The following is a 24802-nucleotide window of genomic DNA, read 5'->3' as shown; positions in this document are numbered from 1 at the left end:
GTGTAGCCCCATTTGTGAGGTTGAATTTGGAGTCATGATAGTGGGGGTAGGGGAAGCATTAAAGAACTAGAGGAAAGTTGAATATTTCATCGGTACTATATTGAACCCTGACCGGCTGATCTTCTCCCTGTGAGCCTTCTGTGAGGGGATGCCCAACTGTCCACAATGGGCTTTGGGTCTCCACTCCACCCTCTCTCTCATTCAAAACCATATGATATTTTGTTCTGGGTCTTTGATGCCTGATACCTGTTCCCATTGACACCTGATGGTCACACAGGCTGCCATGCCTCTTCCATGTGGGATTTGTTGCTTCTCAGCTAGATGGCTGCTTGTTTATCTTAAAACCTTTAAGACCCAAAATGCTATATCATTTTATAGCCGGGCACCATTAGGTTTCCTTACCAAATGATTGACATATAACCAACCCCAGGGGAATGAACAATAGAAGGGTGGGAGAATGGAGACAGCATCAGTTAAAGTCATGAAAAAATAATAATTTGTAAGTTATTAAGTGTACATGAGGAAGGGAGGGGATAAGTGAGCTAATACAAAAGGCTCAAGTAGCAAGAAGTTAGGAAATTATGATGACAACATATGTACAAATGGTATTGACACAATGGGTGTATGTATGGATTGTGATAAGAGTTGCAAGAACCCCCAATAAAATGATTAAAAAATAAAAACTCAAGGGAGCAGTTGTACTTTGCTCTCTACCAAATACAAACTGCCATTGAATTCATGCTGCTTCATGGTGTCCCTAAAGCACAGAGTAGACCTGCCACTGTGGGTTTCCAAGACAATAAATCTTTACAGGAATAGAAAGCCTCATCTTTTTTTTTCTGAGCAGTTTGTGGTTTCAAACTGCTGACCAGGTTAGCAACTCACTTCAACATTAAGGTCCCTGACTTTGCACTATATGGTGGCTGTAAGTTGGATAAGTGGGAATCTACTTAATAGCAGTACATATGGGTTCATGTTAAAAAAAATAAACAAACAAAAAGCTAGACTTATAACCTTTGGGTAAAATATAGGATGGTAAACCTTGAAAGTCATAAAGATAGCTTAGCACAGCTGCTCATTTTATACATGAGAAACTAAAAGAAAAAAGAATATTCCAAATCACATAGCGTTTAAGTCACCACATCAGGGCCTAGATAAAACAGCAAAAAGCTCCTCTAGGCAGATCGTTCATAGTATTCATTTTCCAGTTAGGCCAGCAGGTAGCAACTCACTCTGAGTCAGTGCACCCAGTGGCATTCACTGGGAAGGTTCTCTCTGGTCACGGTGATTTTGTTCCTAAAAGCAGTTTCACTCAAACCTTGTTTTTTTGTGAGGGCCAATTTAAGAGAACAAATTGTCAATTGATGACAACTCTTGTTCTGGACATCTGTCAACTTCCCAAATGGACAAAAATGTCGACTGGTAGTACATTTGGAGTTTATTCCACCAGGTCAGACTGTTAATCAAGCTTTCTATTCTGAGGTTCTGAAATGATTGTGTTTAACAGTATATGACAAAAAATGCCTGATGTGTGGCAGAAGGGTGACTGGTTTTGCCACCATGACATTGCACCCCCTCAGCAGCCATCTCAGGGCACCAGTTTTTGGCAAAACACAGCATGCCTCTCTTGCCACATGTGCCTTACTCACCCAACCTCACTCCGTGTGACTCCTTTTTGTTTCCGTAAATGAAGAGGGACATGAAAGGACACTGACTTGACAAAGTAGAAAAGGTAGAAGTAGAACTAAGAAGAAGAAAAAAACTAGAGGTGTGCTGTCAGCCAGTCAAGCAGAGGAGTTTGGAAAATGTTTCCGAGAATGAAATCACAGATTTGGCAATGTATTAAGTGCAATGGAGAGTACTTTGAAGGTGATACAGTTGTTTTGAAAAATAAGTTAAATACATAGCTTTGAAAATGAGATTCCATTTTGTGTGTGTACCCCCTTTTTATTCTAAAGCAGCCATGTTTCATCATATTACCCATATAACAAAGATATGCACCCTGATTTATTCTTGCTACTAATTAATGAAGAAATGGTTGTTCTATCATTTATGAATGAGAAAGTTCCTCTACTTAATTCTGACATGACTTGATTGTTTTGGAGGCTTATTTTCTAAAGTGGGCTAATAAGCAACCCTGGGTACGCTGTAGGTTTGTCATGGGGCAGCGAACCACAAGCTTCTCTACGGACGAGATGAAGCTGTTTGCTTCCAGAAGGATTTGCAGTCTTGTAAACTCTGTGGAGGGTCGCTGTGCTTTGGAATGGTTCCGCACCAGCGAGTTTAGATTGGCATTCACTAAAGCAGTGGTTCTCCACCTTCCTCATGCCGTGTCCCTTTAATACAGCTCCTCCGGTTGTGGTGACCCCCTCCCAAACCATAACATTTGCTATGGTTTATTGCTACTTCAAACTGTAATATTGTTCCTGTTATGAATTGGGTGACCCCTATAAAGGGGTCGTTTGACCCCCAAAGTGGTCGCACCACACAGGTTGAGAACCTCTGGCTGCACTAAAGGGTTAATGTGTACAAACGTACTAAAAGATTTTCCCTTAAAAGTAAAATATTTGCTTGGTTTAAAACTAAAATCTCATTAATTTGCAAAATATTGTCAGAGAAATTTGGTTTATTTTGTTTCTATATATTTTTAAATGGTCTGGAGTTTCTTTTAGAACTTTCAACTCATGGGCACACTCTGTTAATCTCACTCTGTATTATTTTAACCTAAAGTCTTTCAAGATAAAGATAATATAATCGAAGCTACTTTGCATAATTGCTCAGAGATGATAAAATAAACAGCAAAATATTTATAAATTAGTCACTACAGTTTTTATGAAGAAAAAAATGGCACGTAATCCTCTTTCAATATAATGACCAATGCTTTGAACACTGATTGAAAGTTGAGGTTTGATCTAATTCCTAGGGAATGTATTGTTTCAACATAATTCTAACCAGAAGAGCTTAAGGCATTGATGTATGGTGTACGGTGCATTTGATTTAGAGAAATAGAAGGTGATTTACTTTGAGTCATTTACAGGAACAATCTGTAAGATTAAACCGAGAAGAAACAAATATAGCATTTTTTTTGGTAAAATTGCAAATGCTGTTAGGAAAATGGAAAAAAGAGAAAAGCTCTACATCCACTGGATGATAGAAGCACAAACAAGACAGCTCACCGCCATCGCATGCGCTCTGACTCACAGCGCCGCATTCATTGAATCCTATTTCCTAACTTTTGTTTCACTCTGATGGACTGAATTTTATACTAGCCCAAATATGTGCTGACTCACCCCACCTCTGTGGCTCTGATTCATGCTGGTCTGCTCACTGCAAGCTCAGAATGTTGAAACCACTGGCTGCTCTGTAGGAGCAAGGTGAGGCTCAATACTCCCCAAAGAGTTACAGTCACAGAAACCCACAAGGACTGTTCTACCCAGTCCCAAGGGTCAGAATCAACTCCAAGGCAGTGATTGAGTGAGTGAGTGAGTGAGTGAGTGAGTGAGTGAGTGAGTGAGCGAGTGAGTGTTTATCTGTCTATTTCGGGGCTGTGCTCATGGGAACCTCAGTTGTGTTGGTCAGCAGAACAAAGCTCCTAACAATTCTGAGAAAGTTCATGATGTTTGTTCCAATAAAGATGTATCGTGAGTTAGAATGGACTTGCTGGGTTTAGAATGCCTGAAGTGGGCTTTAATACTGTTTGGGGATTTGCTGACTTTATTGTGTTTATGAGAAAGGGTTTGTGTTAAATGTGCTTTACATGAATCACTTTAGAGATGTGAATGAAGTGAAGACAGGGAAAGAAACAGACATGAGGGAAGAGAGATCATTAGGCTCATGAACATCAGCAGAAATTCAAGAGTCAAGGAACTTCCTGGAGGACTGATGGAGAGAGACAACCTGCCCCAGCTGGCACTCTGAATTCAAACCTTTAGCCTCCTACGCTTGCGAAAATGCCGTTCTTCTAGTTAAAGCTATCACCTATCCTATTTCTGCTATAAAAAAAACAGACAACTAAAACAATATTCAAAATTGACTTACCAAACTTTTGGGTGCAAAAGCCGAAAATCTTTGGGAAATATGTAAGAGGTTCTTTGGCTTATTTGGTATCAAGGAATTCGTAATCCGGATGTATCAAAAAGGCTCAGTAATTGTATTAGCGTTCCAGTGCAACTCTTCCGGGCACGCTGAGGTCATAGTGCTTCCACTCGGGCTGCTAACCGGACAGGCTGGAAACCACTCAGGCCACAGGAAGAGGCCAGGTGTGTGTGTGTGTGTGTGTGTGTGTGTGTGTGTGTGTGTGTGTGTGTCTACTTCTGTAAAGGTTTACAGTCTCAGAAACCCAGCAGAACTGTCCCACGCTGTCCAAAAGGGAGGCTATAAGTAGCATTGAATCTAGGGCAGCGAGTTTTAATTCTATCAAAATTAGAATATGCATGTACTCATGTACAAAAAAGGCACATATTTTCTATTTTAATTTTGTATTGTTTTCAGAATTTGGGAGCTATGGTTAGCTGAGGTTAAAAATCCATTCCTAATTTTTTAGTCTTAAGAATATATATATATATATATATGTATATATATATATATGCCTTAAGTTTTATTTTAAACAAGCTGTGAAACTTCTATATGTATCCACTAATACTTGAATACCTTCATTCTCAAGTTGGTGTTACTTTTATTGATATATTGTTTTAAAATAAATATTTTTCATTCTTATTCAAGTAAAAATCACCAGTTTACTTGGCTAATTGGCAGAATTTTTTGCTTCAGACTGTTCATCTCTATGTATATTTTATTGTATACAAGGTCCAAGAGTTGTTTTTTTAATTCAATTTTTAATAAGTTACCACCAAGTTTATTTCAACTGATGGCAATCCCATATGTATCATAGTAGAGCTGTACTCTATAATTTTTTTTCCAATGACTGATTTTCTTGGAAATGGGATTGAATGTCCCAACTTCCAAATTTTCAGTTAGCAACCATCTTTTTCTTTTTCTGAATCTTCCAGTAATTCAGGTAAGTTTGGATCCATCTCGAGGCATCTCCGAAGAAAAGCTTGACTATCTACTTCTAAAATATTAGCCGCTGAAAGCCATCGATGCCACTCCTATTCTGACTACTTTCATTTTTAAAGTTTCTAACTGTGTGCTATTTATTGCAATATTCTACATAAAACTAAATATATTATGCATCGCTTTTCTTTCACCTCTCTGCATTTCTAGAAAATTCTGATGCACTGTTTAGGGCAAGATAAAGTGACATCTTCATTTCAAAAGTTGGATGAGTGTCAGACACTCTCATTTGCCGTGTTTTGCTTTCTACCACATGAAACAAAACTTGACTAATAAAAATCTAAAAACATAAAATATGTCTTCCTTCCTCTGTCTCTCTCTTTAGTCATTCCTTCTATTTATTTTTCTTTTCATGTTGTTTCCATTAATTCTTGTGGTCCACAGATTGAGACCTTCTATTTCTCTGTGTCCTTTTAGTTTTGGCCTACTCCGATATGATCAGATGTTAATTAATAGCATCTCCAAAGACCTTATTTACAAATAAAGCCACGTGACGGAAGTTAGGACTTTAAATACATTATTTTGGAAGGAGCATAATGCAATACATAACAACAATTATTTATTTAAATAGTTATTTGCATATAATTCACATATCACACACTCTAATAGTTCAACCACATTAAGAATTGTGCAATCATCACCACAATCAAATTTAGAGCATTTTTTCTCTCTTGTACTCATTGTTGTTAGTTCCCCAGTTTGCTCCACACTCTCCTCCCATGACCATAGGTAATTATTAATCCATTTAATCTCTATAGGTTTACCTATCCTGGATTTCATACACAGAATTAATATGTCATAAGCAGGAAGCAGGCAACAACAACAAAACCCAACAATAACAAAACAAACAGAGATAAATCCCAATTGAAAAGAAAGAATAAAATATTAAAAACTGAAACCTCTATCAAATGGGTCAAACAGAAGATCAAAAGATAAGATGTTAATAGGAACATACCGTCATTGTGGTGATTACTTTACAATGTTTCTGTGTGACAGCAAGGCTGTTCACACCCCGGATCGATAACCAGAGGGAATTCATGGAGATTTCATCCATGCATAGCATTAATTTTAAATATCATTACAGGTGGGTATTTTTCATTTACTGCTTCAGCCTTCCTTTATACATCATATAAATAAGTGCCTATAATTATCACCTAATAATAATATTAATGTTGCTCTCACATTTTTTAGCACAGTCAGATTATAGGTGGGAAAAATACTTAAAAGGAATTTCTACTCTGCTCCACTAAATTGCTATGAATAGAAATCATCTGAATGACAGTTGACAATATCAATCTTACTTAATGTATTTAAGGTGACATAAAATTTAAAAAATACAATACAAATCATTTTTAACACACTACTAAACTTAAAGAAAAATATATTTATTGTATCAAGTCCAATGTAATTTCCTTCATTGATTCTCAAGCTTTTAAGGAAAACTGTGTATGCTAGTTAGTGACACTATGTTGAGTAGTTGTTTTTGCTCTCATGAAAGAATAAGGAAACATAATTAAAACGTTGGTATAATAATAATTTAATCTCTGGAATCAAACGTAAACTGTATTTAGTCCTTAGCCCTGTGCCTAGGTATACACACCACCTCTACCCACCTCCGCACACGCATTCCTAGATGATAAAAGTATATTGCAATCTTTCTTTCAAACAGAAACTATCTGATCTTTGCTCACTCAGAATCTAATTAATTCCATATGATTCTCTGTGTCTCCTGATCTTAGCATAATACTTGATACATGGGATTTGGTAAAATGCCTTGGGTGAACTATAGCAAGATTATCAAATACCATTATGATGTTAAGATGCCAGAGTGAATTATGTCCTTATTTTACTTTGTGTTGCTTCATCCATGGACACTATAATAGCTTAAATTTTTCCTCCAAAAAGCTTATCTTCCTAAAAAAGTTCAAATATCTGTCACCTTAAAATATAGTCTGAAATTATAATCATATTGAAAACATTTTTTCTCAGTATTTTCCTCCATGGGTTTTTCTTGGGCCAGTCAAAAACATAAACAAGAGAGTGGAGTAAGAGGCTGGACTCGGCTTTGTTTCAATAGGCAGAGCTGTAGACCTACTGAGGGTGTTATCAGCACAATCCTTCATACCTTTGTCTTCACACATAAATGGAAATAATGATAACACTTAATTCACAGAATTTTCTTTGTAAGGTTTCACTCACTGCCGCAGAATCCATTCTGACTCATAACAGTCCTAGGGCAGGGCAGACTGCCCCTGTGGGTTTCCTGAGAATGTTACTTTATACTTTTTGTATGAGTAGAAAGCCTCATTTTCCCCAGCTGCAAGAACTAGTGTATTAAAATATTTAATGGCCCCTGGTTATACACATCATGTACTCTATTTCCATTCATAGCAACTACAACACTATGTGACAGAGTAGAAGATATTACAGTTTTCTGGGTTATAATATTGACAGGAGCCGATGATAGCCAGGTCTCTCTCCAATAGAGCAAGCGAGTGGGTTCCAACTCCTAATCTTCCAATTAGCAGTGTAGCACTATTCAAAAGTTAAACTTCTACTGACAGCATTAAGGAATACACTAACCAACTCCCTCCCTACAGCAGGTGGAATCTATTGAGCCTTTGAAGAGACACGCGATTCTCTCAATCTTTCTGCCAACTGATAAGAGGCTCCCATTTGTACTGTGCTTATCCTGCACGGAAGGGAGAGCAGTCCATTTTAAAGGCCCATTTTCCTTGTGTCACTGCCGATAGCATCGAGATGATATTGTGTCTAATGGAACTCTGTGTGAGCAGAAGAGAAGGGACGCTCTGCATTATGGAAGTCTGACCGAGGATCTAAGGATCACAGTGTTGGCACTGCTATCTGTTTTCTGAATGGATGTGGGAAGGTCATTGAAGCTCATTCATCATTTTCAGTTGTCTCGTCTGGAGAATAATAAGACCAAAGTACACTAGACAGACTGGATTATTTCTACCTTTGAACAGTCATTCGGCACATTCTGACTCTTTATTTCTACACGTTTAAAAAAACAGAAGAAAATACTGCCCTTTCCTCCTGATGGAAACAAAACTAAGCAAAACATAAGACATGTGAAATGAGGCCAGCGGTTGGTTTGCCTAGTATACTAAATGAGTTAACTTGTACAGCTGTGAATTTTGTTCCTAAAATGCTTGTACAAAAATTTGCACTAGTAAAGATGGCACAGAAGAAATGCACAAATGCACACATCCACAGCGAACACACTACAATATTTGTTCCTATGCAAAGCAACAGCTCCATAGTCCAGAGATGCCTATCCATTTCTCATGTATTTGTGGCAGAATCACTAATTACATTTATGATTCTCATTACAAGACTTAATTTACAGCACTAGTTGATCTTGATGTAATACCTTTGCCTTGAGGTGTAACTTTTGAGAATTTTTTTAATCTGACAATTCAGTTTCTGACAACTATGAAGTTCCAAGATTACCATTTATGAAAACATATTAAAGATGCCCCAGCTTTGAATAGAGTAAGCGTTGGGTTGCTACCTGCAAGGTCAGCTCCCTGGGAGAATGATGAGGCTGTCAGTTCCTCTACGGATGTGCAGTCTTGGAAAGTCTATAGAGGGTCACTATGAGTCTGAAGAGACTAGAGATAGGAGTTGGTTGGTTGATTGGATATTAACGATCACCAGTTTAGAATTAGAATACAGTCAACCAAATCTTGAAAACTAATCTATAGTCCAGAATGACAGACCATTAGCTTGTCAAAGCAGGTGCAGTTTTAAACAGTTTGGTCAGTTAGAATGTACTTATAGAAGAGTTATATGATAAATCTACTTATTATCATGTGATTACATATTGATCATGGAATTAGAACTGTAAGTGTTTTAATTGACTGCCTTTCATTCCAAATAACATTACATTTTCATGTCTAGATATGTTCCTGGTTATCACGAATATAAACTTATCATAAAACAAACAAAAAACCTGTTCTCATGTAATAATTGTATCAGGGCAACATCAGTCTGGGATGATGCTAAATAAACAATATTAAATATTATTATGTGGTTTCCCACTCAGTTATGTCTCTATTCTCTTTATTTATATATATATTTTTAATTTGTTAATGTCATTAATTGGCATCGCTCTTGTTTTAATTTCTAAATAAGAAAACACCCCCTTATTTTCTTCTTCTAAAGGACTTCAGAGGTATTTCATTTATATAATAATGATTTAGGATGCAAACAACCGCTTGGAAAGTGTTCATGAGCACTACCACACTGATCACTCACATGAAATTCAATAAAAATATTGAAAAGCTGCTATTTTAGCATGGCTATTCATAGCCTAAAAAATGTAAGTTTTATTTTATCTTCAGTTGTAAAAATGATTTGAGGTATCTTAGCTTCCTTGTGCTGCCACGCACAAAGGGTAGAGGTGATGGCTCGCACAAACACAGATTTTATTTTCCTGCAGTACGGGTTGCCAGGAGGCCGAAGGCACAGCTCCAACTCTCGGAGCTGTCGTTCTTCTGTGGGCTCTGGAGGAAAGTCCTTGCTTTCAGCTTCTTGGTGTAAGGCTTAATCTCTGTAGTCCTCATCTTTACTTACTTAATGTGTTCCTCTTACATTGTAAAAGATTTACTCATACCCTGCACTAGTCACGTTCCTTTATGTAGCAAAAACAATCTGGTCCTAATGGAATTATAACCAGAGTCATAGAGGTCAGTATTTATAACACAGAGATCTGGGGGACACAAATCAATCCACAACAATGGACATAAGTAATCTACCTGGTCATTGTTAGGTATGCTCTGATTCACAATGACCCTATAAACATAAAAGTAGCTAGAAGTAAACACTGACCAGTCCTATGTCATCTTCAACAATTGTTATTATACCTAACACTGATATTGTTTACCTAATATACCTATTGTTGATTCCTACTAATTATTTACTGCTTTTCAAGATATTATATTTTCTTATGGCTACAAAAAGAGCAATAACAACAACAACAGCCCCCAAACCCATGATTTCACTTTTCTATATCATTTATGGCATCTATGTCTGTGTCTATGTCTTTGTCATCTATAGCTATCTCTACATACTTTGATAGTTAGTCTATGGTAAGTACTGTATAAGATATACCTCTTGTCTTTAAATCCCCCTGTTTTTGGAAAAAAAGGAAAGGAGAAACAGAAAATTATAATGCATTATGCTTTGCACAGAGCACTGCCAGCACATAGAAGGAGGATGTTACCAGGATGCTACTGAAAGTGGCAAGCTTCCTCCCTAGAATTCACTGGAGCACAACCATTCAGAGCAGAGGCAGCAAAAACCTATTTAAATGAAACAAATATGTTTCTTCAGCTTGGACCATTTAAGGGGCCTCTGCTACTTGCAAGGACTGCAGAGGCTGAATAGTCAGACTTTTAATCTTACTGATGGTGGACTTTCCATGAGTGCTTGGATTTCTGAAGTTTCACTCCCCTTTTAGGTTTGTGTACTCCTGGATCCAAGAATCCATGTTGTGTCCTTTACCCCTGGTCTCAAAACCAAAGGTCAATTCAGTCATTGTGGGCAAAGTGGGAACATCCTTACCCACACGCGGTCAGTATTCCCTCCTTTGGTAAAACCATGCATCTTCTCTGTGCCTTACCTGTCTTTGGGCAGGGGAGGATTTGGGCACATGTGTTTTCACTGCCCTTTGGTTTCATGAATCCTTTCATGGTCACCTGCTTCCCCCCTTTAGCTGGTTCTGTCTGGCTAATAAGATCATGATTAATTCCCAGTGTTCAGGGAAAAAAATGGAGACTGGAATTCCTTAGTACTTTTCCTTATAATCAGGGAGATTAACTCATATTTTGAAAAAATTAAGTAATATAACAAAGGAAAATCCCAGATACCATGTTCACTGAACTTGGGATTATCAGGTGTCACCAATAATATGTATGAGACCATTTTAAGAGGGAAAAAACCACATAGACTCGGAAAATATCTCAGCTATCTAATTAGTCTGGTGCTAGGAATGGTGGAATAAAGTATGCTTGGGCAACAGTAAGGAATTATTCGTAGAAGGAGAGGAATTGAACTGATCATAAAGGACCGCACATGCCATGCCTGCATTCTATTATTACCTTAAGCCAAATGGAACCACGGCACTTTTGTAGGTTGAAGAATATCTTTACAAGGATTGTGTGGAAAATGGACAGGGGGGAGGGAGGAAAGGGTGATTTAAAGGCTTAGAGATTAAGTAGCGGCTAAGGTAATAATTGGCAAGGGTAAAGTTGCTCTATTAGGGTGGTGAAAAGTTGTCCAACCCTCGGGTTGCATCTTGCCTTAGGTGCAGGAAACCCAGGTCCCATTCCGAGCACCGTCACAGCTCCTCAGACAGTGGGGCTCGACAGTGGCTGCAATGCTGGAAACAGACCTTCGAGACTCACACGGTTTGAGAAAAAGTCATACTGCGTATGCGCTCACCTGAGGGACTGGGTGAGAATGTAATGCAGCTAAATCCTCTGTACTCCTAATTATGGATCTGGGAACCTGAGGCTGGTGGGGGAAGGCCTCATGGTTAATTAGATATAAATAAATCTTAATCCTTGTTCTCATGACTGAACCCAGTCCCTCCAATAACCCTCCATAAAGGAACTGTCATAAAGTCGCTCCCATAAGAGATGAATCATTCCTGCATCTGGCTATTCACTACACGTGAAGGTTATCTGTAAATGAGGGTTATCAGGTTCTGTAGCCCAACACACAGTAAAATGTAGCAGACCCTCTTCTGACCTCTCTTGCTGATGCTGATGACAGATTGCTCCCCTGGGGAGGACTCGGGGGTCTGAGGTCAACTAGCAGTAGATCAAAATGATGATTTACTTCATTTTCTGTTTATTATGCCACTCTCTTTTCATATTACATATTCACTATGATACCTGTTTGCTGAATTACGTGTATGTCTTTTGAAATATTTGTAAGCTCCACAAATATGTATACCCATCGGAAAATACGTTCCCTCTCTTGGTCCTGACAGGGGCAAGAAGCCCCTGTGTCCCACTGTCTATCTGTCTTTATTATTTTCCATTATTGCAAGGTCACTCTTAATGACCCATTTAACTGTTGGGGGCCCAGCTTTCCCCAAAATTTACTTTCCCAAAAGTAAATTTGGGAAAGGTGGAAAAACGAGTTCAAAACCTATTGATCTACAACAATTGATCCTGCGTATGGTACAGGCCCCAGCAGCATTTCCCTCCACTGTGCGTGTGCCAACGTGAAAGGGTAAACACAACAGTAGCTTATCATTTTACTTAATTTTGATAATTCAGTTAAGAGTGTGAAAAAGCGAAGATAGGATTAAACGATCACAATTTTTATGTGAAGAAAGAGGCTCATTGCTATCGCATCATCATTAGGATTATATATAGCAAGTTCAGGGTCATTCCGTATAAAAACAAAGAGCCTAGTATTTTACTTTCTATCTGAAAAAATACATGTAGATAAATGTGTTTGTCACTTAACATTTTATTGATTTCATAAAGAAGTGCCACAAGACAGGACTTCAATATTTCTGAATATGTAATAGTAGAAAACATCACAGAAGTAATAAATTAATACATAACAAGGAATTTTCTTTTTATTGACCAATGGAAAAAGTGATAAATTTTTTTTAGAAATTATTTGTTTGATATTTAGGAATCTAATTACTTTTGGATATGTGGAGGTGGAACATAATTTATAATGCCTTATAATTTATCATTTGAGATACTTCTTGACATTTGCATGCAAATGCAAATACTGCCATTGAAATAGAGCGTATAACTGGCTCTTTTTCAAAATTTTGTCAACATGATTCTGGGAATGAAGTCACAGTGAAGGCATTGAATTCTGGCTTATGGATAAAAAGCTCATACCTCACCCCCACCCCGATTACTCCTTTCTGTCAATCTTAAATTCAAAACTACCGCCCTAATTCAAACAAGCTTTTATCTAACACCTGCACTATTAAGTGACCTCCTAATTGATCATGCTTTTCCCAATTTGGTCACATTTCAAAGATGTAAGAAAAAAAGCTAGATTAAGGTTCCGATTTTAACCACTTAAAGTGGAAGAAGCCTGTGAGTGTTTACACTGAGATAAGAAATAGGGGATCATGCTTAGGTGACTGGAAAGGAGAGTTCTGTTTTGGATATTCAATACCAAATATAAATACTGTCTCTATTAGTCATGATGACAGGGACTAGATTTAGCCTGAATATATCAATTTAAGCATTATGAATATGCATTTTTATTCAATTTTCAAATACTGAGCCTAGATCCATTCACTTAGCTAATGCATGCTGATAGAAGCAGATGAGTTGGAGGACATGACCCTCAGCAAATCAAAACATTGTAAATCAAAAAGTGGTTGCCACTCTAACAAAGAAGACTAGTTTAAAGCATCTAGGGAGATGAGATATAAGAAATGCTATTTCTGTGGTGTCATCAATTTTAAACCATTTTTCTTTTCTAAAATAAGTTTTTAAATCTGTTAATTCCCCACAAAGTTATGTAATAAAATTTCATTGATATAGCAGACTAAAATTTAATTGTTTCTGAATCTCATTATCTATTAGCATTCATTTTTAATATTTTATAATTTAGTGTTTTATGAACTATGGATTATTTATGAGTGGTGATTATTAGTTATGAAATATATAAGATTTTCAGATAAATCTTCAATTGTTGATACCTGGATACCTGCTTCAGTTCCATTGGATCCAAAATATACTATGTAGGCTTAAATAATTTAAAGCCTACAGAGACTTACTTTATACAAATGCAGCTCAGCATTTCATCTGCCTTGGCAAATATTTTATGTGCACACATGCTGTAGTACACTTGTACATTTTTCTGCTGTTTTTTTCTAGTAGCAGCCTATGATGCATGATGGATAATAGTGTTTCTCAAAACTTACATATCTTTACTCACTTTTGAATAATTCATCTCCCAGCATTAAGATTAGTGTTAGAATCTGCAAATATTTTGTATAATTTTTATTTTGCCACATAGTTCTTTCAGGATTTTATTTTTCTTTGTGTTATTGAAATTATTTTCTTAGTGGTATTACACAGAATTATTTGGCTATTGTAAAAATAATTTCTTTTAGAAAGATTAACATGACTAGACCCCAAAAGATGGATAGTAAAGTTGTCTTCAATGTGAAATGTTTTACCACCACCCCTCATATCCCAACATTGTGCAGTTTCCTGAAACACCTCACATATGATTAAGAACATAGTTGTCGAGAATGGCAAATCCCAAATCTGAAATTCAGAAGTTTTTTTTGGTGATTCTTCTCCTCCATAAGGCTATGAAAACTGGTGACTAGTTCAGGTACTAAGCTGCAACTCAAATCCCAAGTACTGGAGGTTAGGCAGAGGCGAGTCAATGCAATAGCCAGAGGGAGAAAAGGAAGCATCCCAGAGGGAAATTAAGCCTTGCTTGCACATACAGAGCAAAACTCATGTGATCCTGGGCCAGCAGTCTTTCATTGTGCTAACAGGTGTGTGATTGCTGTTCATCACCAGTGAGTCAGCCCTCGTTTACTCTGCGTGCTCAGCTCTATAGGGAACTTCACACAGAGGGCTTTGCGGCAGATGTGGTTTTGACCTTCTGTAGACCATGGCACTGAGGGAAGCTAGGGTGGTGGCTTGAATCACAACCTCCAGTAAGATGGAGACTCAAAATAGACCCTATTTAATCCTGTCTCATGAGCATAACATACAAGTCTCTCCAAAATGGGGTTATGGCCTCTATAGAGAGGCTAGACATTACAACATGGAAGAGTATGGTGAGAAGGGTCCTATCAATAAGTATATCTAGCCTTCCTGAAATACATTTTCATTGAAAATAGGATTTTTTTCTTCTTATATCTGGTAATATTCCTTGCTTTGAATCCTGTATTGCCTAATATAGATATTTATGCACATTTTCTCATCATTATAGTTTTCATTGTTTTGAAAAATTTCATTCTTAGGTTGCGTTGATGTTCAATGGACTGCTCTTTTTAAACGATGCATGTAGTATCTTCTGCTTCTTTAACAGAGTACCAGAAGTGGATGACTTCCACAAGTGGACATCTCTTCTCTTGCAGTTTGTTGGTATTGGTGTTTGCTGCCATCAAGTTGGTTCCAACCAATGGCAATTCTTGGACAACAGAACAAAACACTGCCTAGTTCTGCTCCATCGTCACAATTGTTGTTACACTTGAGTCTATTGCTGTTGCCAATATCTGAATACATATCGTTCAAAGTCTTTCTCTTTGTCTCTGAACAAGCATAATATCCTTTTATAGGAGATTATCTCTCCTGATAACACGTCCAAAGTATATGTCATGATATTTCACCATCCTCACTTCTAAGTAACATTCTTCTTGTACGTCTTTCAAGACACATTGATTTGTTCTTCTGGCAAGCCATGGTTTTTTCCATAGCCTCCTATACCTGTGAAATTTCTATGGTGAATGATGAGGAATTCCACAGAATAAATGATGCACTTGAATTATGGTGTTTGTAAAGAATATTGAAAATACTGTAGACTTCCAGAAGAACTAAGGAATCTGTCTTATAAGTACAGCCAGAATGTTCCTTAAAATTAACAATGGTGAGGTGTCATCTCATTTTTGGACATGTTCTTAGCAAAGACCAATCCCTGGAAAAGGACATCGAGCTTGGTAACAGAGGAAATCGAACTGTGAAACAGAGGACGACCCTCAACAACATGGATTCACACATAAGTTGAACAATGAATTTGAACACAATCACAATGGTAAGGATGGTGCGAGACAGGACAGTGTGTCTTTCTATTGTGCAGTCACTATGAACCATAACACTTAAAACCGCATAACACCAAATGAGTATTTTTAATATTAACCCTTACCCATTTTCTGTAATCTCTACCACTGAAATGTCAATTAGATAGTTGGAAGTTCTTCTAATATTATTTCACTTTTTTATCACTAATATTTCCATTTTCGTTGTCTACCTGCAACATATGTTCTTTTTGTTGTTGTTGTTCTTGTTCATGGAAACATATCACTTAAAATCCTTTATCATAAAATTTTAGGAACAGGAGAGTTGTGATTTAAAAAAACTCATACCCATATTGATTGTGAGTTATTTATGAAAGAAACACAAAAATGTCATCCTATAATATATTCTATTTCTTTTTTTTTACCTTAGAAATTTTGTTGTTCTTTCACATGTTTCTTTTTAAAAAATAATTAATTAATTTTAATCACCTTATGAGCGGCTTATACAACCCTTATCACAATCCATACATCCACCAATTGTGTAAAGCACATCTTTACATTAATTGCCCTCATTGTACATTCATTGCCTTCATTGTACATTCATTGCCCTCATTGATATCTTCTCGTGGAAAACCCTGTCATCCTTATGGAGCCAGTGGTTTTGAGCTGCTGATGTTGAGGTTAACCACTGGGCCTCCAGGACCAATTCATGTTCCATTTTTCTTCAGTTGCAAACTCTATAGTTTGAGCCATATTTTCCTTTGCTTTGCAAGTTCGTAAGTATAGTCATAACTTAGTTAACATTATTGCCAGAATTACCTTATATTTTTTGATTGTGGATAATTTAAGAGGATTCACACTATTGTTTTTCATTTTTTTCACAAAATAAGTGCATAATTCAATTTTCTTGGAAGGGGCTAGATGACAGGCCAGTTTGGTGATCTTTAGGAATTCTACTGAAATAATAAGCATCAGTTTACTGCACAGCTTTGCCAGCCTGTAATTTTACTCACCTTTGACTCTTGAGCTATAGTTACCATCATTTTATTAATGTTATTTCTTTCAATTAAAAAAATCTTTATATCATCTCTTGTACCTTTCTATATCTCACAATCATGTAATATGTTCCATCTTATTTACTTTAGCTATCATATAGTTGCACCTTCTATAGATGATGAGGTTCTGATTCTGGTTTTTAGTTGATCTTGGAGTCCTCGTGGCACGGTGGCTTAGGTAATGGCTACTAACCTCAAGGTCTTCAGTTCAAATTTACCAGCCCCTTCCTAAGAGAAAGATGAGGCTCTGGCTCCTAAAAATTTTAAATGAAAAATTCGGTGCCTTTTCGCTGTTTGTCAGAATCAACTTGATGGCCGTGGGCTTGGCGTTGGCTTTCGGTTACTTTTGATATTTTGGTATTCCACGTGTTTTGTTTGTTTTTTATGTGCAGTGGTGAGCTCATCTACAAAAAGAAACATTGTTTCACTCTTTTCACAGATTATTTATCCTCTAAATAATATGTATGTCTAATATTTCCATCAGATCCCTTTGGACAATTTTAAAATAAACAATTGTTTTTGTTTTTATGAATATTTAGTTTAGATTTATATATTTTCCAACCATTAAATAGTAGATTAGGGTATATACTCTCATTTTCTCTTTCTCTTTGCAGAAAACTTTAAAGAACCTGACTCTTTCATTAAGACTGTAATGCCTATCCTCCTACTTGTGTATTTGAGCTGCAATACCAACCTCTTGCTTCACTTCAGTCTTGGTCATTGTTTTCTCTTACATGCCCTGTAAAGTCATCAAAACCTCTTGATCTGGTATACCCACATACTCTTTCATAAAAACAAAGCAAACAAAAAAACTCACTGCCATACATCCAATGCTAACTCATAGGAGTGGCAAACCCTGTCGTTCTTGTGGAGGTAGTGGTTTTGAACTGCTGATGTTGGGTTTACCAATCCTAAGGCTTAACCACTAGACTACCAGGACCAATTAATGTTCCTTTTTTCTTCAGTTTCAAGTTCAATAGTTTGAGCCATTTTTTTGTTTTGTTTTGTTTTTAAGCTCATAAGTATAGTCATAACTTAGTTAACAGTATTGCCAGAATTGCCTTATTTTTTTGGTTATGGAAATTTTAAGAGGATTCACACTATTGTTTTTCATTTCTTCACAAAAATGCATAATTCAATTTTTATATATCGATTTTTTTAGAAGGAGTTAGATGAGAGGGCATTTTAGGAATCTTTAGCAATTCAAATGAAATAATAGCATTTTGTTTTATTTCTGAGGTGCTTATATTCTAATAAGAAGGAGTAACATTTTGATAATTATAGTTTCATAATTGTTAAATTTTAGTATACATTATAAGATAAGAATACATAATAAAATTGCAATTAGTGGTCTAATTATGAGTAAGATAATATATCATGTCATATATACAAGAATTAAATCATTGGAATTATAGTGCTTTGAAGGACCATTTACAGCAACAATGGCTCAGTATGAATAGGAACTAGTTAAGCAGATGAGAAAGATGACGTAATTAAAAAACAAGAAAACCTGTTGTTTTCTTTCATTGCTTTGTCTTGTGGTGTCTTATTTTTCTGAATATTATTGTTTCACAGGTCTATCTAGATAAGATAGAGAGGGTAAACAATCTGGAGGAGAAAATAACAGGACTGATGGTTCCCAGGGGGTTGACATAGGAGAGGGAGAGGTGGGGGAAAAGAAGTGGTGGTAATGAACCCAGGCATAAGGGAACAACAAGTGACCCAAACTTGTGGTGAGGAGGGTGTAGGAGGCCTGGGAGGGCTTAATCAAGGGCAACATATTCAAGAGGAATTACTGAAAGCCAAATGAAGTCTTGAGCATGATAGTGGTATAAGAGGAAAGTCAAAGGAAATAGAGGAAAGAACTAGGAGGCAAAGGGCATTCATAGAGGCCTAAATACAAGCATGTACATATGTAAATATATTTATAGATGAGGATGGGGAAATATATTTATGTGCATATATTTATAAGTTTACTATTAAGGTAGCAGATGCACATTGGTTGTCCACTCGAGTACATCCTGAAAGGAAGGGGATGCGGGGAGGGAGGGAAAAAATTGAGGAGCTTATACCAAGGGCTCATGTAGAAAGCCAATGTTTTGAAAATGATGAGGGCAATAGATGTACAAATGTGCTTGGGGAAAAAAGATATATTCATGATGAGGGCAACAAATGTACAAATGTGCTTGACATAATGGATGGATGGATGTATGGATTGTGATAAGAGTTGTACGAGCCCCCAATAAAATGGTTAAAAAAAAAGAAAACTGAATACAGTAGAAATTGAGTTTATGTGTGAAAAGTTAACAGGGACATGCTTAAGAAAGTGGATGTGCTACTCAGAACCATAAGACAGGCAGTATCAGGTAATAAAAATGTAAAAAGTGAATCAGAATAGTTATTGGGAAGTCATAGAATTAGGAATGCTTTCTTTTTCAATTTAGCTTAACAGTATACAAGGTGAGTAAAATAAACAAATACACATTAGCCTGCATAAACCAGATTTAAGTACATAACAATGAATTGATCTCTACCATAGATGACAATGGTAGTGGTTGCATAAAGGGAGGAGAAAGTGCTAAGTTCAGAGGCATTCAGTTTAGAGAGATGCATATTATACAAAGGTAAGCACATTGACAGTTCCAAGCATAAAGGCTTTCATAGTTATATCTGGGCAAACATATTTCATTTAATTTTTAAAATATAAGGCCCAACTACCAGTCTTAGACATAAATTAAAATTAAAGAATGTAAATGATAAAGTTTAATTTTTTTCAATTTTGACCACATTGTATTCTCTAAATTTATGTGACTTACAGTTGTAAGAGATATTTGAAAGGAAAAACAGATATTATGGAAATAATTTAATTTTCTTGACACACATTATTTCATATATATCAAGGTAGCTATATGATTTATTTGGGAGATTTTAGAAAATGTAAATTTATATTATCTCAGTTTCAAAGACTAGAAATTTAAATCCAGGACACCAACTTTAGACAAGTTTCTTTCTGCCAATCTCTCTTTCTCTCTCTAACTTCTGTTCCTCCATTGCTTGATGAGTTAATGCGGCATGGCATCTATCTCCCCTCATCTGTGCCCAATCTTTTCTTTAATATCTCAAAGGTGATTAGTTTACAATCCTCTGCACTGATAAGTGTCTTTAACTTTCGAAGAACAACCCATTCCCAAATGAAGTTAAATCCTTATGCAACTCTGCTCCTCCTCGTGCAACAGACAGCCGCCTCTCCCGTTCCCGTGCAGTCCCAGCCGCATCCCCGAGACCCGATGGTGAAGGTCGGAGTGAACGGATTCGGCCGCATTGGGCGCCTGGTCACCAGGGCTGCTTTCCTGTCTGGCAAAGTGGACATTGTTGCCATCAATGACCCCTTCATTGATCTGAACTACATGGTCTACATGTTCCAGTATGATTCCACCCACGGCAAGTTCAAGGGCACCGTCAAGGCTGAGAATGGGAAGCTTGTTGTCAATGGGAAGGCCATCTCCATCTTCCAGGAGCGAGATCCCGCCAACATCAAGTGGGGCGAGGCCGGTGCCGAGTATGTCGTGGAGTCCACCGGTGTCTTCACCACCATGGAGAAGGCCGGGGCTCACCTGAAGGGCGGTGCCAAGAGGGTGATCATCTCTGCCCCTTCTGCCGATGCCCCCATGTTTGTGATGGGCGTGAACCACGAGAAGTATGACAACTCCCTCAAGATTGTCAGCAATGCCTCCTGCACCACCAACTGCTTAGCCCCCCTGGCCAAGGTCATCCATGACAATTTTGGCATCGTGGAAGGACTCATGACCACAGTCCATGCCATCACTGCCACCCAAAAGACCGTGGACGGCCCCTCTGGGAAACTCTGGCGCGATGGCCGTGGGGCTGCCCAGAACATCATCCCTGCATCTACTAGCGCTGCCAAGGCTGTGGGCAAGGTTATCCCGGAGCTGAATGGGAAACTGACTGGCATGGCCTTCCGTGTCCCCACCCCCAATGTGTCTGTCGTGGATCTCACCTGCCGTCTGGAGAAAGCTGCCAAGTACGATGACATCAAGAAGGTGGTGAAGCAGGCGTCCGATGGTCCCCTAAAGGGCATCCTGGGCTACACCGAGGACCAGGTGGTCTCCTGTGACTTCAACAGTGACACCCACTCTTCCACCTTTGATGCTGGGGCTGGCATTGCCCTCAATGACCACTTTGTCAAGCTCATTTCCTGTTATGACAATGAATTTGGCTACAGCAACAGGGTGGTGGACCTCATGGTCCACATGGCCTCCAAGGAGTAAGAGCCCCCCTGGACCAGCAGCCCCAGCAACAGCACTAGAGGAAGAGAGGCTCTCAGTTGCTGGGGAGTCTTTGCCCCCAATTCAATCCCTTAACATACTGAGAATATAACATCGGAACCCCCTGAAGGAAGGGGAGGGGTTTAGAGAGCCCGACCTTGTTATGCACCATCAATAAAGTACACTGTACCTAAAAAAAAAAAATCCTTATGCAAAGGGCCTGAGATTTACAACATATATTTTGGGGGAAACATATTTGCCACCTGATTGCAGAGAATTCAGAGGAACAAAAATCTATGGAAGCACCTCAGGCATTTTTATATCTCAATGACATTTTCAATGATTTTCTTGTATCCCAGAGGTGACCATGGAAACATTTGTCGGTCTTGTGTTAGCCAAATAAAGGGTACGAGCGCATGTGGCGTCCACACTGAGTGTTCCCATCCAGAGAGCCTGGCCCCGACATGCAGAACTCCCTGCTATCCTCAAGCATGAAACTCCACAAAATATTTTTCTTAAATAGTTTTAAAATAAAAGATACTTGTAGTTTAAGCCATTACTCTTCTAAATTCCTCTTTATCTCAGTCATTAATTACTCAATTCATTTTAATTTATATTTAATTTGAAATAGTAAGGATTATCATAAATTAATTTGCAAGGGGTGAAATGAAATGGCATCTTTGAAAATAATATTTTATGTGAAACTACAATTAGGTTATTTAAGGATCCATAATACATAGAAAAACAACAAAAGTTTAGAAGGATATAATGAAGGCATTAGTAAGCAATGTAAGCAATGCATTCAGATAAAATGGCATACACACTGTAATGAGAGATACGGATGATATGCTACTCGTGACATAATAGCTGTTCTGATGTTTCAAATCAGGCTATTATGAAAACACAGAGAGAGTCCTAACACACATATGTGCAAAAGAATTGCTTTTCATGCTCACAGTCCCAACTACACTGACCATATAACAACTGAGGGTTGTAATATAAATCATTTGTAAGCTCTTTACATCAATATGTTATGTGATTTAATTGACAGTATATTTAAATTTTTGGTATTGTTAGAAAAAAACTTAATATTGACTGTAATTGGGGAATTATTTCTGATTTGGGGTAATATCTTCTCTTGACCTGTCAAAAAATAGCTTGTTTTATTGAGTGTGTCACAGGTTTCTCACCCTAAATGCTGATCTATTTCTTTGCATACTTAAGTTTTAAGTTGAAAAAGATAAGTTATTTTTACTGAACTGTAGCACCAAATATTGCACAGATGAGGATAATAAAGTTTTGGAAGCTCTTCCAAAAGTAAACCATTTTCTCTGTTCATACCCCTCCATTAAATCTTCTAACACATTATTTGAATTAAGACATGATTAGAAGATTTGATTTTGTAGTCATATGAATCAGGACTAAGCTTTTAGCTCTGTCATTTACTAGGCATTTGACATTAGGAAACCTTGAGTTATTTGAGCTTTTAATTATGCATTTTCTATTTATAAATTTAGGTCAATATATTGCTACATCAAAGAATAATGAGAAAAATGAAGATTAAATGAAACAGTGCTCAGGAATGTACTGTGGCCCTGATGCACCTCATTAAGGTGACCTTCCTATCTTTAAAATAAGAAAGAATATCTCTAGCACACGTGCCTCTCTATGCATTGTTTGCCTCACGGACAAAAAGTGTGGTGGACACTCAAACTCAGGTTCACAAGTCAAAATATATGTGTGTGTGTGTGTGTGTGTGTGTGTGTGAGTGTGTGAGCATGTGTGTGTACATTCATACATTTCCATGAGAAACATAGAACGACCTTTGAATAAGATTTTTTCCCCTCAAAACACAAGCCCGTTCCCAGAGTGAAAGTGCTCTGGGTCAGGAGTGCCAGCAGCAGCCCCAGGCAGCAGCAAGGCCGAATGGCCAGAGAAACAGAGCTGGAGGAGGGAGCAAGACAGACTATTATTTTGGTTTTATCTGAGATGGAACTAATAATCAGCTTATGGTTGTTTAAATGGCTTCAGTTGTTTAATCCTAAATTTAGATTTAGTTTAAAGCATTAGAATCTGAGACAGAGGAATCAATGAAGGCTGAAATGAAATGGCTTACCTAAAAGAGTAATATTTAACTTCTAAGAGATACTGAAATCACATTGCTTAAATTTTAAAATTTGAACCCACATTACACAGATCTACAGAGCAGTAAAGGATTAGGAGGCTGGAATAAGAGACTTTTGAAATGAGATTATTAGTGCTCAACGGCGATTTACCTGTTAGAGAATGTTACTGCTTTTGTGTCAATATATGTTCAAAGACCTCAGCACACACTGTTATGAATATGAAACATGCAGATGACACAGCGACACTCTGAATTTTGGCACTTTTTGAGGGTTTCCAAACAGCCTCAACGAAGCCACACATGCCCTCTCGGTAGTTTTAGGAACACTGGTAGCGCAGTGGTCGGGCATTGGGTCGCCATCCACGAGGTCAGCAGATTGAAATCACCAGCCGCTCCTGGGAGCGTTAGAGTCTCAGACACCCGCAGAGGAATTACTCGATAGCAGTGAGTTTTTTCTTATAAATCAGGTTATCAGTAACTCTATTTTGATAATGGTGACATGCTGAGATAACAATAACTTATGCTTTCAATCCACACATTTTACGAGCCATGTTCTAGATTTAAGATGCGTAAGCAGCTGTGATAAAATAATTGCTCACACCGGCATTACTTTATAAGGTAATACTAGGAGGTAACTAAAATAAGAGAAATAAAACTTTACACTTCTTAACTGGTTTTCAAGTGTTTCCGCAATCCTTTCATGCTTTACTTGCTGTCGGATTCTAATTTTTATAATAATATTTTATTCCCATTCTACAGCTGTGGTAATTGAAGCAGAGGTATAAGAAAGAGTAAGTACTGGGGAAAGACTGAGATTTGACAAATGAACTCCTAAGATCACACACACACACTGACGTTGAGTCCATTGGACCCATAGCGACCCGGTAGGAGTAGGTAGAACTTCCCTGGGTGAGTTTCTGAGATTATAATTCTTTAGGGGATTTGAAAGCCCTGTCTTTCTCCCAAGGAATGGCTGATGATCTCAAGCTGCCAACTTCAGGGATCATAGCCCAACTCATAAAAAGTGCTTCATAAGCCGTATCGGGTACCTTCTCTAAAGATCCTAAAATGTCAATAAAAATGAAAAGAGTTATGTGTTCTTTGTTCATTACATCATGACAATAAACTCCTCCCCACCACCAGAGCTTGATCCACTGAAGAGCTTGGCTCATGATTCTATAGAATAGAACTTTCAATCGATGTGCATTTTTAAATAAATTAATTTATTTCTCTGAGTTTGAGGAGTCTTGCTAATGGGTAGTAGAGCAGTAACTGAGTAAATCGGTGCTTTTGAGCCTGTGACGTTTTTACGTGTGTGTGTGTGTGTGTGTGTGTGTGCGTTATAGCTCAAAATGGGGTTATCTAGTACAAGCTGCTTTAAAGAAATGAAAATATTAGTACAAACTGGCTTGCATTTCTCATGAGAAATAGTCACTCAATACTTAATTGGTATTAGTGGAACATGGTACACTGTTCTTATTAAGTT

The 24802-nt window shown here is 37.5% G+C and overlaps 2 protein-coding genes across 3 annotated transcripts in view; both read left to right on the top strand.

Annotated features, from left to right (window-relative positions):
- Positions 1-24802, top strand: part of BRINP3 (BMP/retinoic acid inducible neural specific 3) — a 493055-nt gene that overhangs the window by 454643 nt on the left and 13610 nt on the right. The window lies entirely within an intron of this gene.
- On the top strand, positions 20178-21209 carry LOC142423274 (glyceraldehyde-3-phosphate dehydrogenase-like). Its single transcript, XM_075528512.1, has one exon. It carries the CDS (start codon positions 20193-20195, stop codon positions 21192-21194), a length of 1002 nt encoding a protein of 333 aa, XP_075384627.1. The 5' UTR covers positions 20178-20192; the 3' UTR covers positions 21195-21209.

This window comes from Tenrec ecaudatus, chromosome 1, assembly GCF_050624435.1.
Source record: "Tenrec ecaudatus isolate mTenEca1 chromosome 1, mTenEca1.hap1, whole genome shotgun sequence".
Classification (NCBI taxonomy): domain Eukaryota; kingdom Metazoa; phylum Chordata; class Mammalia; order Afrosoricida; family Tenrecidae; genus Tenrec; species Tenrec ecaudatus.
This window is presented reverse-complemented; position numbering and strand designations above follow the sequence as displayed.

Bases quoted from the DNA above. Each gene is read 5' to 3' on its own strand.
- LOC142423274 (XM_075528512.1), top strand. From the start codon at position 20,193: ATGGTGAAGGTCGGAGTGAACGGATTCGGCCGCATTGGGCGCCTGGTC.